The 13,383-nt window shown below is 45.3% G+C and overlaps 1 protein-coding gene across 19 annotated transcripts in view; it reads left to right on the top strand.

Moving 5' to 3' along the window:
• The window catches only part of dock7 (dedicator of cytokinesis 7), a 65,331-nt gene that overhangs the window by 33,422 nt on the left and 18,526 nt on the right, over window positions 1–13,383 (top strand). For 11 of the 19 annotated variants that reach the window (XR_004202331.1, XM_031785619.1, XM_031785610.1 and 8 more), the window contains exons 18-25: window positions 136–324; window positions 5,240–5,471; window positions 5,715–5,879; window positions 6,066–6,235; window positions 8,580–8,672; window positions 11,707–11,796; window positions 12,544–12,639; window positions 13,110–13,250. Coding sequence is in view for 18 of the 19 variants with exons in the window: in XM_031785619.1 (XP_031641479.1) it covers window positions 136–324; window positions 5,240–5,471; window positions 5,715–5,879; window positions 6,066–6,235; window positions 8,580–8,672; window positions 11,707–11,796; window positions 12,544–12,639; window positions 13,110–13,250 (1,176 nt within the window). In the remaining variant the exon portion in view is untranslated. The remainder of the gene's footprint in view (window positions 1–135; window positions 325–5,239; window positions 5,472–5,714; window positions 5,880–6,065; window positions 6,236–8,579; window positions 8,673–11,706; window positions 11,797–12,543; window positions 12,640–13,109; window positions 13,251–13,383) is intronic. The other 8 variants (XM_031785621.1, XM_031785620.1, XM_031785615.1 and 5 more) reach the window with 2 other exon arrangements.

Here is a 13,383-nt window from a genome sequence, read left to right as displayed (position 1 = left end):
CACACACACACACACACACACACACGTGTGCAAGCAAACGTAACATACACACGCACCTCATACAAGCACACGTGTATAAACGTTAACATGCCTTTGTTTTTCAGGCCCTAATCATGTTTTTCTCTCCTTCCTCAGTGGATCCCCATGCTTCAGAATGGACGCCTGCGTACAGGAAGCTTCTGTCTGCCGGTGTCTCTAGAGAAACCTCCCCAGTCCTACTCTGTTCTCTCCCCTGACGTTCCTCTACCAGGGATGAAATGGGTGGATAACCACAGAGGGGTGTTCAACGTTGAGGTGACATCCGTTTCCACCGTCCACACACAGGTATAGCCCATCACAACCGTACTTTTCACGGCATTGCGAAACATTTGTATTTGTTCGATACTAGAATATGAAAACCCGGTGTGGTCCTAGAACTGTTGGTACTTTCGGGACTTCTGTCAAATGTCTCACGTCCTTTACTGATTTGAGCGAGGATCATGTCTATCAGCACAGCTGATGTCCCTGCTCAGTGACTGCTCCATGTGCTCCATGTACTCATGGCTATCTCTAGTCTGTCCTGGGGAACCACTGGGAGTCTGGACTGTATCATGTTAACTCCTCTCTCATACTGACTCTAGTCTGTCCTGGGGAACCACTGGGAGTCTGGACTGTATCATGTTAGTTAACACACTTGAATAATGCAACACGTCATGTGGAAATGTTGAAACTGTTCATTACTGTAAGCAAAACAAACTATACAGCTGAAACTAACATTAGTTTCCTTCCCTAGTACCTTGTTTGTGATGATATACGAACCATAACGCAAAAATATGACTGATTTCAAAGTGAATTGTCATCAAATACATTACATTCACTTTATCTTCCCCCACCTAACGTCTCTCCCAGTCAAGACCTTATTTGCTCAAGCCTGGAGCTGACTGTGTGTGACAATGATGTCATGGGGCTTAAAGAGACGGTGCACACTTTTATAAAAGAAGAGTTCTTCTATTCAAATGTTATTGACCAGTGCAATAAAATGAGTCCCAAATGGAGACAGAAGCTGTTTTTCAGTCTCTCGGCCCCTGCTTTGATGCACCTGTACCGACCTCGCCTTCTGGATGATAGCGGGGTGAACAGGCAGTGGCTCGGGTGGTTGTTGTCCTTGATGATCTTTATGGCTTTCCTGTGACATCGGGTGGTCTAGGTGTCCTGGAGGGCAGGTAGTTTGCCCCCGGTGATGCGTTGTGCAGACCTCACTACCCTCTGGAGAGCCTTACGGTTGTGGGCGGAGCAGTTGCCGTACCAGGTGGTGATACAGCCCGACAGGATGCTCTCGATTGTGCATCTGTAGAAGTTTGTGAGTGCTTTTGGTGACAAGCCGAATTTCTTCAGCCTCCTGAGGTTGAAGAGGTGCTGTTGCGCCTTCTTCACAACACTGTCTGTGTGTGTGGGCCAATTCAGTTTGTCTGTGATGTGTACGCCAAGGAACTTAAAACGTATTACCCTCTCCACTACTGTCCCATCGATGTGGATAGGGGGGTGCTCCCTCTGCTGTTTTCTGAAGTCCACAATCATCTCCTTTGTTGACATTGAGTAAGAGGTTGTTTTCCTGACACCACACTCCGAGGGCCCTCACCTCCTCCCTGTAGGCCGTCTCGTCGTTGTTGGTAATCAAGCCTACCACTGTAGTGTCGTCCGCAAACTTGATGATTTGAGTTGGAGGCGTGCAAGGCCACGCAGTCATGGGTGTACAGGAGAGGGCTCAGAACGCACCCTTGTGGGGCACCAGTGTTGAGGATCAGTGGGGTGGAGATGTTGTTACCTACCCTCACCACCTGGGGGCGGCCCGTCAGGAAGTCCAGTACCCAGTTGCACAGGGTGGGGTCGAGACCCAGGGTCTCGAGCTTGATGACGAGTTTGGAGGGTACTATGGTGTTAAATGCTGAGAAGTAGTCGATGAACAGCATTCTCACATAGATATATATTCCTCTTGTTCAGATGGGTTAGGGCAGTGTGGTTGAATGCATCGTCTGTGGACCTATTTGGGCGGTAAGCAAATTGGAGTGGGTCTAGTGTGTCAGGTAGGGTGGAGGTGATATGGTCCTTGACTAGTCTCTCAAAGCACTTCATGATGACGGAAGTGAGTGCTACGGGGCGGTAGTGGTTTAGTTCAGTTACCTTAGCTTTCTTGGGAGGGTTAACACGTTTAAATGTTTTCCTCACGTAGGCTGCAGTGAAGGAGAGTCCGCAGGTTTTGGTTGAGGGCCGTGTCAGTGGCACTGTATTGTCCTCAAAGCGGGCAAAAAAGTTATTTAGTCTGCCTGGGAGCAAGACATCCTGGTCCGTGACGGGGCTGGTTTTCTTTTTGTAATCCGTGATTGACTGTAGACCCTGCCACATACCTCTTGTGTATGAGGCGTTGAATTGTGACTCTACTTTGTCTCTATACTGACACTTAGCTTGTTTGATTGCCTTTCTGAGGGAATAGCTACACTGTTTGTATTCGGTCATGTTTCCGGTCACCTTTCCCTGGTTAAAAGCAGTAGTTCGCGCTTTCAGTTTCACGCGAATGCTGCCATCAATCCACGGTTTCTGGTTTGGGAATGTTTTAAACGACATCATCAATGCACTTTCTCATGAACTCGCTCACCGAATCAGCGTATTCGTCAATGTTGTTGTTGGACGCAATGCGGAACATATCCCAGTCCGCGTGATCGAAGCAGTCTTGAAGCGTGGAATCAGATTGGTCGGACCAGCGTTGAACAGACCTGAGCGCGGGAGCTTCTTGTTTTAGTTTCTGTCTGTAGGCAGGGAGCAACAAAATATTGTGAATAGACCTAGACTACATCTTGATTTACCCAGTTTATCTATAGATTTACCATTCTATTAATATGGTGATGTATGGTGATGGCATCGAGTATGGTGGTACTAAACATGTTATCAGTGTCGAATTCAAAAGTGGTATGATGACAACTAGGGCTGCTATGGTGACTGTATCAACACCACACCGGCAGTCATGACTGCAGTAAAATTCTATGTGACGGTAATGTCGTCTTATGCACTCGGGACATGTTAGTAGTACCCAACTCGCTAACGATCATCAGTTTGCTAATGGCCTGGTACTCGGGGCTATATTGTCCCTCAACACTCTAATCACATCAGACTTATTGTTGAAACAGTGTCCTGGTTTTAATACCTTTTACTCCCTTCCTCCTGATCAATTTGAAGAAAAGGTTGAAACTGAGTGGAAAACATGGTCATTGTGGATGTTGTTTCAAAGCCAAGCTCTTTCTAAGCTGAGGATGAATTGAAATCACCCATATGCATATTAGAGTTTATGCATAGGCCTATATACACTACATATATATACAAAAGTATATATTTATTTCCCTTCACTGGAACTAAGGGGCCTGAACCATGAAAAACAACCCCACACCATTATTCCTCCTCCACCAAACTTGACAGTTGGCACTATGCATTCGGGCAGGTATCGACCTCCTGGCATCTGCCAACCCGAGCTTTACACCACTCCAGCCGACGCTTGGCGTTGAGCATGGTGATCTTAGGATTGTGTGCGGCTGCTCGGCCATGGAAACCCATTTCATGAAGCTCCCGACGAACAGTTCTTGTGCTGACGAAGCTTCCAGAGGCAGTTTGGAACTCGCTAGTGAGTGTTGCAACCGAGGACAGATTTTTACGCGCTACGTGTTTCACCACTCGGTGGTCCTGTTCTGTGCGCTTGTGTGACCTACCACTTCGCGACTGAGCCGTTGTTGCTCCTAGACATTTCCACATCACAATAACAGCACTTACAGTTGACCGGGGCAGCCATAGCAGGGCAGAAATTTGAACTGACTTGTTGGAAAGGTGACATCCTGTGACGGTGCTACGCTGAAAGTCACTGAGCTCTTCAGTACAGACAATTCTACTGCGGGTGTTTTTCTATGGAGATTGATTCGCTGTATGCGCAAATGTATACAACTGTCAGCAACGGGTGTGGCTGAAAAAGCCGAATCCACTAATTTGAACAATTCAGATTTAGCGTACAATTATAGTGAATTTGTATTTGGTTTTGAATAGCCTAGTAAGAGGAGTTATATACATTTTAAAATCATAATTAATGTGAAGACACATTTTAAGCTACAGAAGATCTCACCGCTGTGAATTTCTTTCTCCTCCCCTCCTTCATTCCATTGTCCAGCGTGCAGAGGGGCTGTCAACAGATTCATGAAGTATGCTTTGTTGTGAAAACATGTTACTGTCGACGTTTCATTTGGTTTCCCAAATGAAGCACTGGGTAGCTGCAGGAACAGGGTTGGAGAGCCTATGGCAGAATATCCCCTGTCACTGCAGTGAAATTACCAGAGCAGCCTACCAACATGAGTGAAAAATGTACCGGGGGAAAGTGGGTTGCATTCGCTATTCCGGTGCATATGGATCATGTATTTTTTGTCTTGCCTCTGTTCTTGCCCATTTGATAGTGGGCCATACTAAATCTAATGCTAACCTCTCACCATTACAATAACAGGGGTAGTATTTTTTTTTCTCAGCATTGTTCACGATTCATTCATGATTATTTGTAATCCTGGTAGCATCCACAATGTAAGTGTTTAGAAACACATTCTATTCTTAATTACAGTAAAAGTGACTCCAAAATGACACAATGCATTATTTACCATTACATTTCTACTGGGCACAAAGTAGCAGCAAATGTATCCAACAAATGTGTAGAGTCACAAGCTTGATGTAGTCATAGCATACAATTAAAATACCCTCAAAATTAAAGCTGACAATCTGCACTTTAACCTTTTGTAGTCATTGTTTCGTTTTAAAACCAAGTCCAAATAATGAGTGAATGTGCTGTATCTGTGTTAGATATCAGACCATCAGAGACAGACAGAATAGCCCAGCGTGGGAGGGGGGGGGGGGAAGTAGTGGGGATAGGGGGGGGGACTGGGTTGAAGAGGGTGAGTGTTTTCCCAGCAGCTTAGCCTGGTGCTAATGTGATCATAAATCACTTGGTCTATGAGACTGAGCTGGGCTCAACTCTACTGTAGTCTCTATACATGGGCTGGAACCACAGAGCACACAGTTACAGCACTTTCATTGTGTAGTGGGAGCTCACATTTATTTCCCTACTATTGAAGCTTGGCTTTCTTTGTGTCCTTTCATTACTCTCTTCCTTTTCCTCCCTCTCTCTCTCTCTCTCTCTCTCTCTCTCTCTACCTCTACCTCTACCTCTACCTCCTTCCACCAGGACCAGTACCTGGATAAGTTCTTTGCGTTGGTGCATGCCCTGGACGAGCACATGTTCCCTGTGCGGATTGGAGACGTGCGCATCATGGAGAATAACCTGGAGGCGGAGCTAAAGTCCAGCATCGCAGCACTAAACTCCTCCCAGCTGGAGCCCATCGTCCGATTCCTCCACCTCCTATTGGACAAGCTGGTGGTGCTGGTGGTGCGGCCGCCCGTCATCGCAGGACAGATAGGTTTACTATCCCCTTTAACCTAAGCCTAGCTGTACAACTTAGGCCTTGTGTGAACTATAGTATAACCCTCCATTTAATTCAAAAAAATAACATTAAAAGGAAAGAAATGTAACCCCCTCAACTGTGTTTGTAACCCTACCACTACGTATTCTAAACCACAGACTGTACTGTCTCTTACTACGATGTACTGTACCGTCTAGTCCTAAGTATGTGTGTTCCTGTCTGTCTTTGTTATGTCTATAGTGAATCTGGGCCAGGCCTCGTTCGAGGTGATGGCATCCATAGTGAATCGGCTCCACAAGTACCTAGACACCAGTCAGGACATGCACGGCAGAAACAGTCTGCTCTCCTCTTATATATACTACGTCTTCAGACTGCCCAACATGGACCCCAACTTCCCCTCACCAGGTACACTGTCTGTTCTTGTTTACGTTTGATCTGTTTTACTTCTGTTAAATTCATTACATCCAGGTCATAAAGACCATTGGCTACGTCAGGTGACTTTAGGAAAATAGCGTTTATCAGGAGCAGCAAGTGTCCTCACCCTCCGTTCCTGACTTCCATTGTTTTGTTCAATGTGTGTTTTTGTCTCAGGTCCTGGAGGGCTGGGTGGTTCAGTCCACTATGCCACCATGGCCAGGTCAGCCCAGCGACCAGCTAGCCTAAACCTCAACCGCTCCCGTAGCCTTAGCAACAGTAACCCGGACATCTCCGGAACACCCACGTCCCCTGACGACGAGGTCCGCTCAATCATCGGCAGTAAGGTAAGAGACACCCCACAGACCAGACCTCTGGCATACATTATGTTCTGTTTGTCAGTACTTTTGGGGTACAGTCAGTCCTCCGCATCTGTGGTTTAGACCTATACCTTCAATGAGAGAATAATCTATTCTGAATGATACTATATGGAGAGCAATATTTAGGGGTAGCAGGGCTCCAGACCATTTAGTCGCATTTTGCAACCCTTTGTCTTGGCTGTGGAGTAAAATGTTTAATTGATTGCACTGGTGCAATCTGCACATTCTACCTGGTCACCTCAATTCACAATTTTTGTGCTGATAAAACCATGATTTGATCAAACAGGAAAGTGCGTTATCATGATTCCATGATTCCTGTAATGAAACCGCCGAGCCTGTTTTGCTTGGGCCGGCTGCTATAGACCAAATGAGCGAGTCCCTCACACTCTCTCTACCCTTCTTGCACCCTGAAAAATGCGTTCTGATTGGGTAACATTTCCAAATGCAAAAAACCCACAACTTTAGAAGCAACTACTGTTCAAGAGAGGAGGGTCTCAGCTTTCTGTAGGTATCATTTTGTTTTCTCTCAATATTGAGCTCAAAGCACAATGCTTTGCAATCGAGGTATCTGATATGGCTTTGAAATACGGAGTTCGCAAAATGCGCATCAGCCATCGCAAGTGCGCTATTATACCAAGGGTTACTAAGGGTTACTACCGATGCGACCTTTGTCATTTTTTTTAGGACTTTAAATTTAATGTTCGATTAATTAATGGCTACTAGCGGTATATTTAGAGTTAGCGATTTAGATCATGTTTTTTGAGTTTCCACTTTCTCAGATGGTGAAATTGCACAAATTGAAGTAAACCTGTATGTAATATTAGTGCACATAAAGATGAAGGTAAATTCATGGAGCCCTATTTTGACAGTAAAATATAACAAAAAAAGGGGTTATTCTCAACCCAAAAATCATGACAATCACTGGATTAGGTTGCATATCAAAACATCTTGTCTAAGCAGGAATGCATGATTCATGTTAGATGACAATGTATTTATTGAATATCATCTCAGAAGTCTGACAACATAAAACACCGTGAAAGACGTTCTTTGATGACTACCCCTTTTTTTTCCTATTGTGTGATGCTGCTGAAAAATATTTTTGGGTGCGACCAGATCATGGGCTAGTGTCAACAACTGAAAAAGTTAATGGCAGCAGTAACACCAGGGGAAAACGTTAGTCTGGAGCCCCATGTAGCCAAGTGTATTGCAGATTAACTTTGTAAAAGAGTTACAAACATGGACTTCTTTGACTTGTTGATTCGCTACCCCCGATCAAAGGACTTGTTGATTCGCTACCCCCGATCAAAGGACTTGTTGATTCGCTACCCCCGATCAAAGGACTTGTTGATTCGCTACCCCCGATCAAAGGACTTGTTGATTCGCTACCCCCGATCAAAGGACTTGTTGATTCGCTACCCCCGATCAAAGGACTTGTTGATTCGCTACCCCCGATCAAAGGACTTGTTGATTCGCTACCCCCGATCAAAGGACTTGTTGATTTGCTACCCCCGATCAAATGACTTGTTGATTCGCTACCTCCGATCAAATGACTTGTTGATTCGCTACCTCCGATCAAATGACTTGTTGATTCGGTACCTCCGATCAAATGACTTGTTGATTCGCTACCCCGATCAAATGACTTGTTGATTCGCTACCCCCGATCAAATGACTTGTTGATTCGGTACCTCCGATCAAATGACTTGTTGATTCGCTACCTCCGATCAAATGACTTGTTGATTCGCTACCTCCGATCAAATGACTTGTTGATTCGGTACCTCCGATCAAATGACTTGTTGATTCGGTACCCCCAAAAGTACTTGACAGATGAGTGAGTGATGGACACTCCTGTCTTTCTGAATGGTCTGGTCTAATGTGATGCTTGGGATGGATGCTGGCCCATAGAAATAAAATTACCACCCATCATGGCACATAGACTTGAATGGGGATACATGCTCTAGTCATTACTTTAATTATATTTCTATGGTTTCCCCTGTCTGATGAATGATGATACTAAACCAGCCCTCTCTTTTCTTTGAACCGAGGGAGGGGTGCAGATTGTCATGATGGGATATGCTATCTAATCTGTTCATGCATTGCTGTTTTTGTGAATCAGGGAGTTGTAAATGAAATGATTAGGGATCTTTAACAAGCTAACTATATTATTCCTCATTGCTGCTTACAGTTCAACCCTCTTAACCTTTAAACCTCTATGCTGTTCTCTCCTCCCCTGTGCTGCTCCGTCCTCTCGCTCGTTGTTCCCTTGCTCCTGCCTGCCCTGTGCCCTTTGACCTGCGACCCCCTGACCTCTCAGGGTCTAGACCGCTCCAACTCCTGGGTGCACACCATGGGGTGTAAGAGCACCCCCTGGGGATCCAGCCCTGTCTCTGATACTGACACCATGCAGGTGCTTCAACAACAACAGAACCTACCCTCTTTAACACCAACCTCCACCACCCCTCACTCCCTACCCTTCTAAACCTCCACCACCCCTCACTCCCTACCCTTCTAAACCTCCACCACCCCTCGCACCCTGCCCTTCTTAACGCCAACCTCCACCACCCCTCACACCCTACCCTTCTAAACCTCCACCACCCCTCGCACCCTGCCCTTCTTAATGCCAACCTCCACCACCTCTCACCCTACCCTCTTTAACACCAACCTCCACCACCTCTCACCCTACCCTCTTTAACACCAACCTCCACCACCTCTCACACCCTACCCTCTTCAACATCAATCTCCACCACCTCTCACACCCTACCCTGTTTAACATCAACCTCCACCACCCCTCACCCCCTACCCTTCTTAACCCCAACCTCCACAACCCCTACCCTTCTTAACCCCAACCCCCACCACCCCTCACCCCCTACCCTTCTAGACCTCCACCACCCCTCACCCCCTACCCTTCTTAACCCCAACCCCCACCACCCCTCAACCCTACCCTTCTTAACCCCAACCTCCACCACCCCCTACCCTTCTAAACCTCCACCACCCCTCACACCCTGCCCTTCTTAACCCCAACCTCCACCACCCCTCGCACCCTACCCTTCTTAACCCCCAACATAAACCACCCCTCACTGCCTACCCTCGTTAACCCCAACCTCCACCTACCCTTCTTAACCCTCAACATAAACCACCCCTCACTCCCTAACCTCGTTAACTCCAACCTCCACCTACCCTTCTTAACCCCCAACATCCACCACCCCTCACTCCCTAACCTCGTTAACCCCAACAACCACCCCTCGCTCCCTACCTTTTTAGCCACCACTCACCTACATGCACCACCAGACTTAGGAAGTCACAGCTGCCTCCATGAACCCTTAAACGCCATCTTTAGTTCTCTCACTTGTCACCTTTCTAGTTTTTTACCTCTGTCCAGTTGGTTGGAGAAGAAAAATCTATGCCCACTCTGAAGTTGTAGAGTTGTCAGTAACTGCTTGAAGTCATGTCAAACAAGTGCACAGGGCCGCCCCTCATTTCTCTTCACCCTGTAACACCCCCAGTACAGGAGAGGTGTTGCAGTGAACCTCTAGCCAAGACTCACCTCTACACGTCTCAATTTAAAACTATTTTTATTTTCTCATACTTGCCTTTTTTGTATTCTTTATTTAATTGGCGGTTCAGAGGCTAGCACCACTAACTTAATTCCCCAGTTTTCATTTGCTGACTTCACCCTCTCATTCCCTGTCCTGTTTCCTCTTCTTAACCATGATCATTTGAACCCATGCATGACCTCCTGCTGCTATTAATCTCATTCACCACGTGGGTTCGCCATGATGTGGGATACTGCTGCATGTGGTGGTGTGTTGGGTGGGTTTGGGAGTGTGTGTGTGTGTGTGTGGGGTTGTCTGTCTCATGTTGTCTTTTTGGTCTTGTCTCCTTCGCTCCTTCTGTGCTGTGTGCAATGACTGTAGGGTGTGTGCACCTTTCAATGTACACACACACACACACACACACACACACCAAGCCCCTGCCACTTACAACAACAAAGATGAGAGATCACTTCCTCTCTGTCAAGCGGTTTCAACTCTCTATTCGGATTTGATGTTTGGTCCAACCAAATCGGTCATATGAACATTGAGACATTAATTTACTGTAATAGAGAAGTTAACCCTTTTTATGTCTCAACGACTCAAATTGTGTGCAGAGCAGACACTACTGAAATGGGAGTATTAATAAAAATAGATTCTGGAAAATGTATGCTCAGTTTGTTGTACCGCTAGCAGCATTTTAGCGAAAGACTGTTATAATAGCTGTCAAGTCTGTGTTTTATAAATGTGCATAAAACATAATTACATAAGGAATTGGCAACTCATTCTGAGAAATAACGTAGGCCAGTTGATTTCAACATCTGAACAGTGTTCAAGTGTTCAGCTAGCGTGCTTTTCAAACACTTGGAGACAGACAAAGGTTTGTTCATAACAATTCAACCTTTTTACCTTGTTAGTAAAGAGATCCATGTTGGCTGAACCTGAAATATAACAATTAGCTGGCTAGTCACTTACACGTGGGCTTGTGCTTGAGAGATTTGTTTATGAGACCTGTGTTCACTTATAGCAGGCATTATAGAAAATTATTAGTGAATGTGCATGTTTCTGGTTACATTTGTAACAAAAAGGTCATAGACTTGAAACCAAGATCAGTGATTATTGCAACAAAGCAGGTTAAACTATTTTGATTAAATTATTTGTGTGTCTTAAGGTTGTGGAAGGTGTATATTTAGCCTATGTATAATTTCAGAAGCCCTGAATTCATTAGATTAATGCCGACTGTTAAATGCAGTGTATTTGACCTTTTTAAATGTGCATCAAAGCTCATTTAGAGAAAACAATGACAAAATCTAGATATTGTGAATTGAGAACAAATCTAGATGCTTTTTAGGCCATATCGCCCAGCCCTAAGTGTGTATGTGGGGGGCCTGCTGGGGGTCTGTTTGGGGGTATGTGGGTGTATTATGTGTTGGTTTAATGTGTTTGCCTGCTTGAGAACTTTGTCATCTTCTTTTCCTGTCTTGGTGTTGTGTTGTGACGATGGCTGTCCTCATTGGTTGTCATAAAGGCTATTTTGTGGCTCTAGTCATGGCCAAAGATTCAGTCAAATTCATTTATTTAACTGAGGTAAGTTGTTCGCAGAGGTATTTTTTCCACAGGTTGATACTGTCTACAAACTGCATATCTAGAGGCATAAGGGGTGTTTCTGTGTAAAATATATATCAGATTATGTTTGTAAGAAGAAAGATAAATATGAGGGAACTCAGGCATTCTGTAACTGTGGAACTGTAGTTAAGGTTATATGATGAGGGCTGTTTTGTGTATTTGTGTGATTGTTGTTTGTGTTCATGTTTGTTAACAGTGTGTGTAATTCTGCTAGGTGCTACAGCTATAACCGTAGCCCCTCAATAACCTGTTGTTGTTGTCACATCCCATCCATCCCACCCGTAGGCCATGGAGCGCTGTGGCAACCGCATGTCTTCGCACACTGAGAGCACCAGTTTCTTGCAAACTTTAACAGGACGGTTACCCACCAAAAAGGTACCAGCCACTGTCTACACGGGGGAAGAGCCATACGGAGCCCCCTCACCTTATTCGCCTGTTTATGTGTATGTCTGTGGATGTGTGCCTCTTGATTGGATTGTGTATTTGGTGGTTGTTGGATGTAGTGTAGATGTCCCGCCTCTTGGCTGTGATTTGAAGTGTGATGTTGACAGTATTGCACAGCAGGTGTGTGTGGCGTACCAGGCACTAACTGTAGCACTGTTATCCTTGTTCAGGTAAATGGCACTCACTTGATGTTTCTATTTGAATGAAGCCTCCATTTTCAGTGTTACCACCAGACACAGACACACCAAGTGGATTGTTGAGTAAATATGGCATATGTACAATAAGATCAGGGGTTCCCTAACCATCTTACGCTCAAAAGCTGCCTGCAAGATTTAATTAAAAAACTCTATTGACTCTATAATTGTATTCATTCTATAGTACTAATATTATAGATATCATCATAGTTAATTAAAGGTTAAATAAAGGGAGAAAGTTTAGGGAACCCCTGTATTGAGAATGATTGTGTATTTCGGCACATAGTACAGTGTTTATATAATGCTAGATTGTGATGCAGTAGAATGTCTCTCGGTGCTCAGTTGTAAGAAGGACCACCTGCCTGGGTCAAGGTGTTTTTGGTTCCATTGCAGTGACCAACTAAATCCGGGCCAGGTTGAACCAGGTCTGATGTGCTGTACTACGCCTGTCTGACTGTCTGGTCCGTGTGTCTCTGTGTCTCAGTTGTTCCATGAGGAACTGGCCCTACAGTGGGTGGTAAGCAGTGGCAGCGTCAGAGAGGGAGCTCTCCAACAGGCCTGGTTCTTCTTCGAGCTCATGGTAAGACAAAACACTACACACAGTTTCACACTGCGCGGCCGTATCGCTGTGGCCTGGTTACATGTCCACCATAGTTGCTGGAGCCGTGTTGGAAAGGACAATGTGATAAGTAAATATCCAGGAAAAGACCGTATGGTTCAGGTTGGCAGGATAGTGTGACAAGGGTTCACTGTCGTGCTTTTCATCCTGGCACCATAACTACGATTCCCACTACATGGCCAAGCTGCAAAGTAAAACATTTGGCTTTATCAGAAACATTTATGAAAACAAAACATGATTGGTTTTCATTTAAATTTAGGCTAAGGCATAAGGTTAGCAGTGTGATTGGAGTTCGGTTTAAAATCAGATTTTAAGAAGAGATTGTAGGATTGGGCAGGGCTTCCGACATTTCAACTTGGGCAGATAGTGAGGACCCATGACTACCACTACGTGTTGGGCCCTGTCTCACCTTGATGACCTCACACCCCCAGGTGAAGAGCATCATCCATCACCTGTACTTCACCGACCGGCTGGAGTCGCCCAGGAAGAACCGTTTCCCCGAGCGCTTCATGGATGACATCACAGCCCTGGTCAGCACCATTGCTGGGGACATTGTCTCACGCTTTCAGAAGGTACATTGTCACGGGGACACACAGGGACAATAAAGATGTGGCCTACATCAACACAGCATGTTTTAATTCCATTAACCACACAGATACTTCCAATACAGTGAATGGTCTGAATTAACCTTATCGGGTTCTATGT

This window comes from Oncorhynchus kisutch, linkage group LG13 (assembly GCF_002021735.2).
Source record: "Oncorhynchus kisutch isolate 150728-3 linkage group LG13, Okis_V2, whole genome shotgun sequence".
Classification (NCBI taxonomy): domain Eukaryota; kingdom Metazoa; phylum Chordata; class Actinopteri; order Salmoniformes; family Salmonidae; genus Oncorhynchus; species Oncorhynchus kisutch.
Note: the sequence above shows the minus strand (reverse complement) of the source record. Positions and strands in the feature narration are given on the sequence as shown.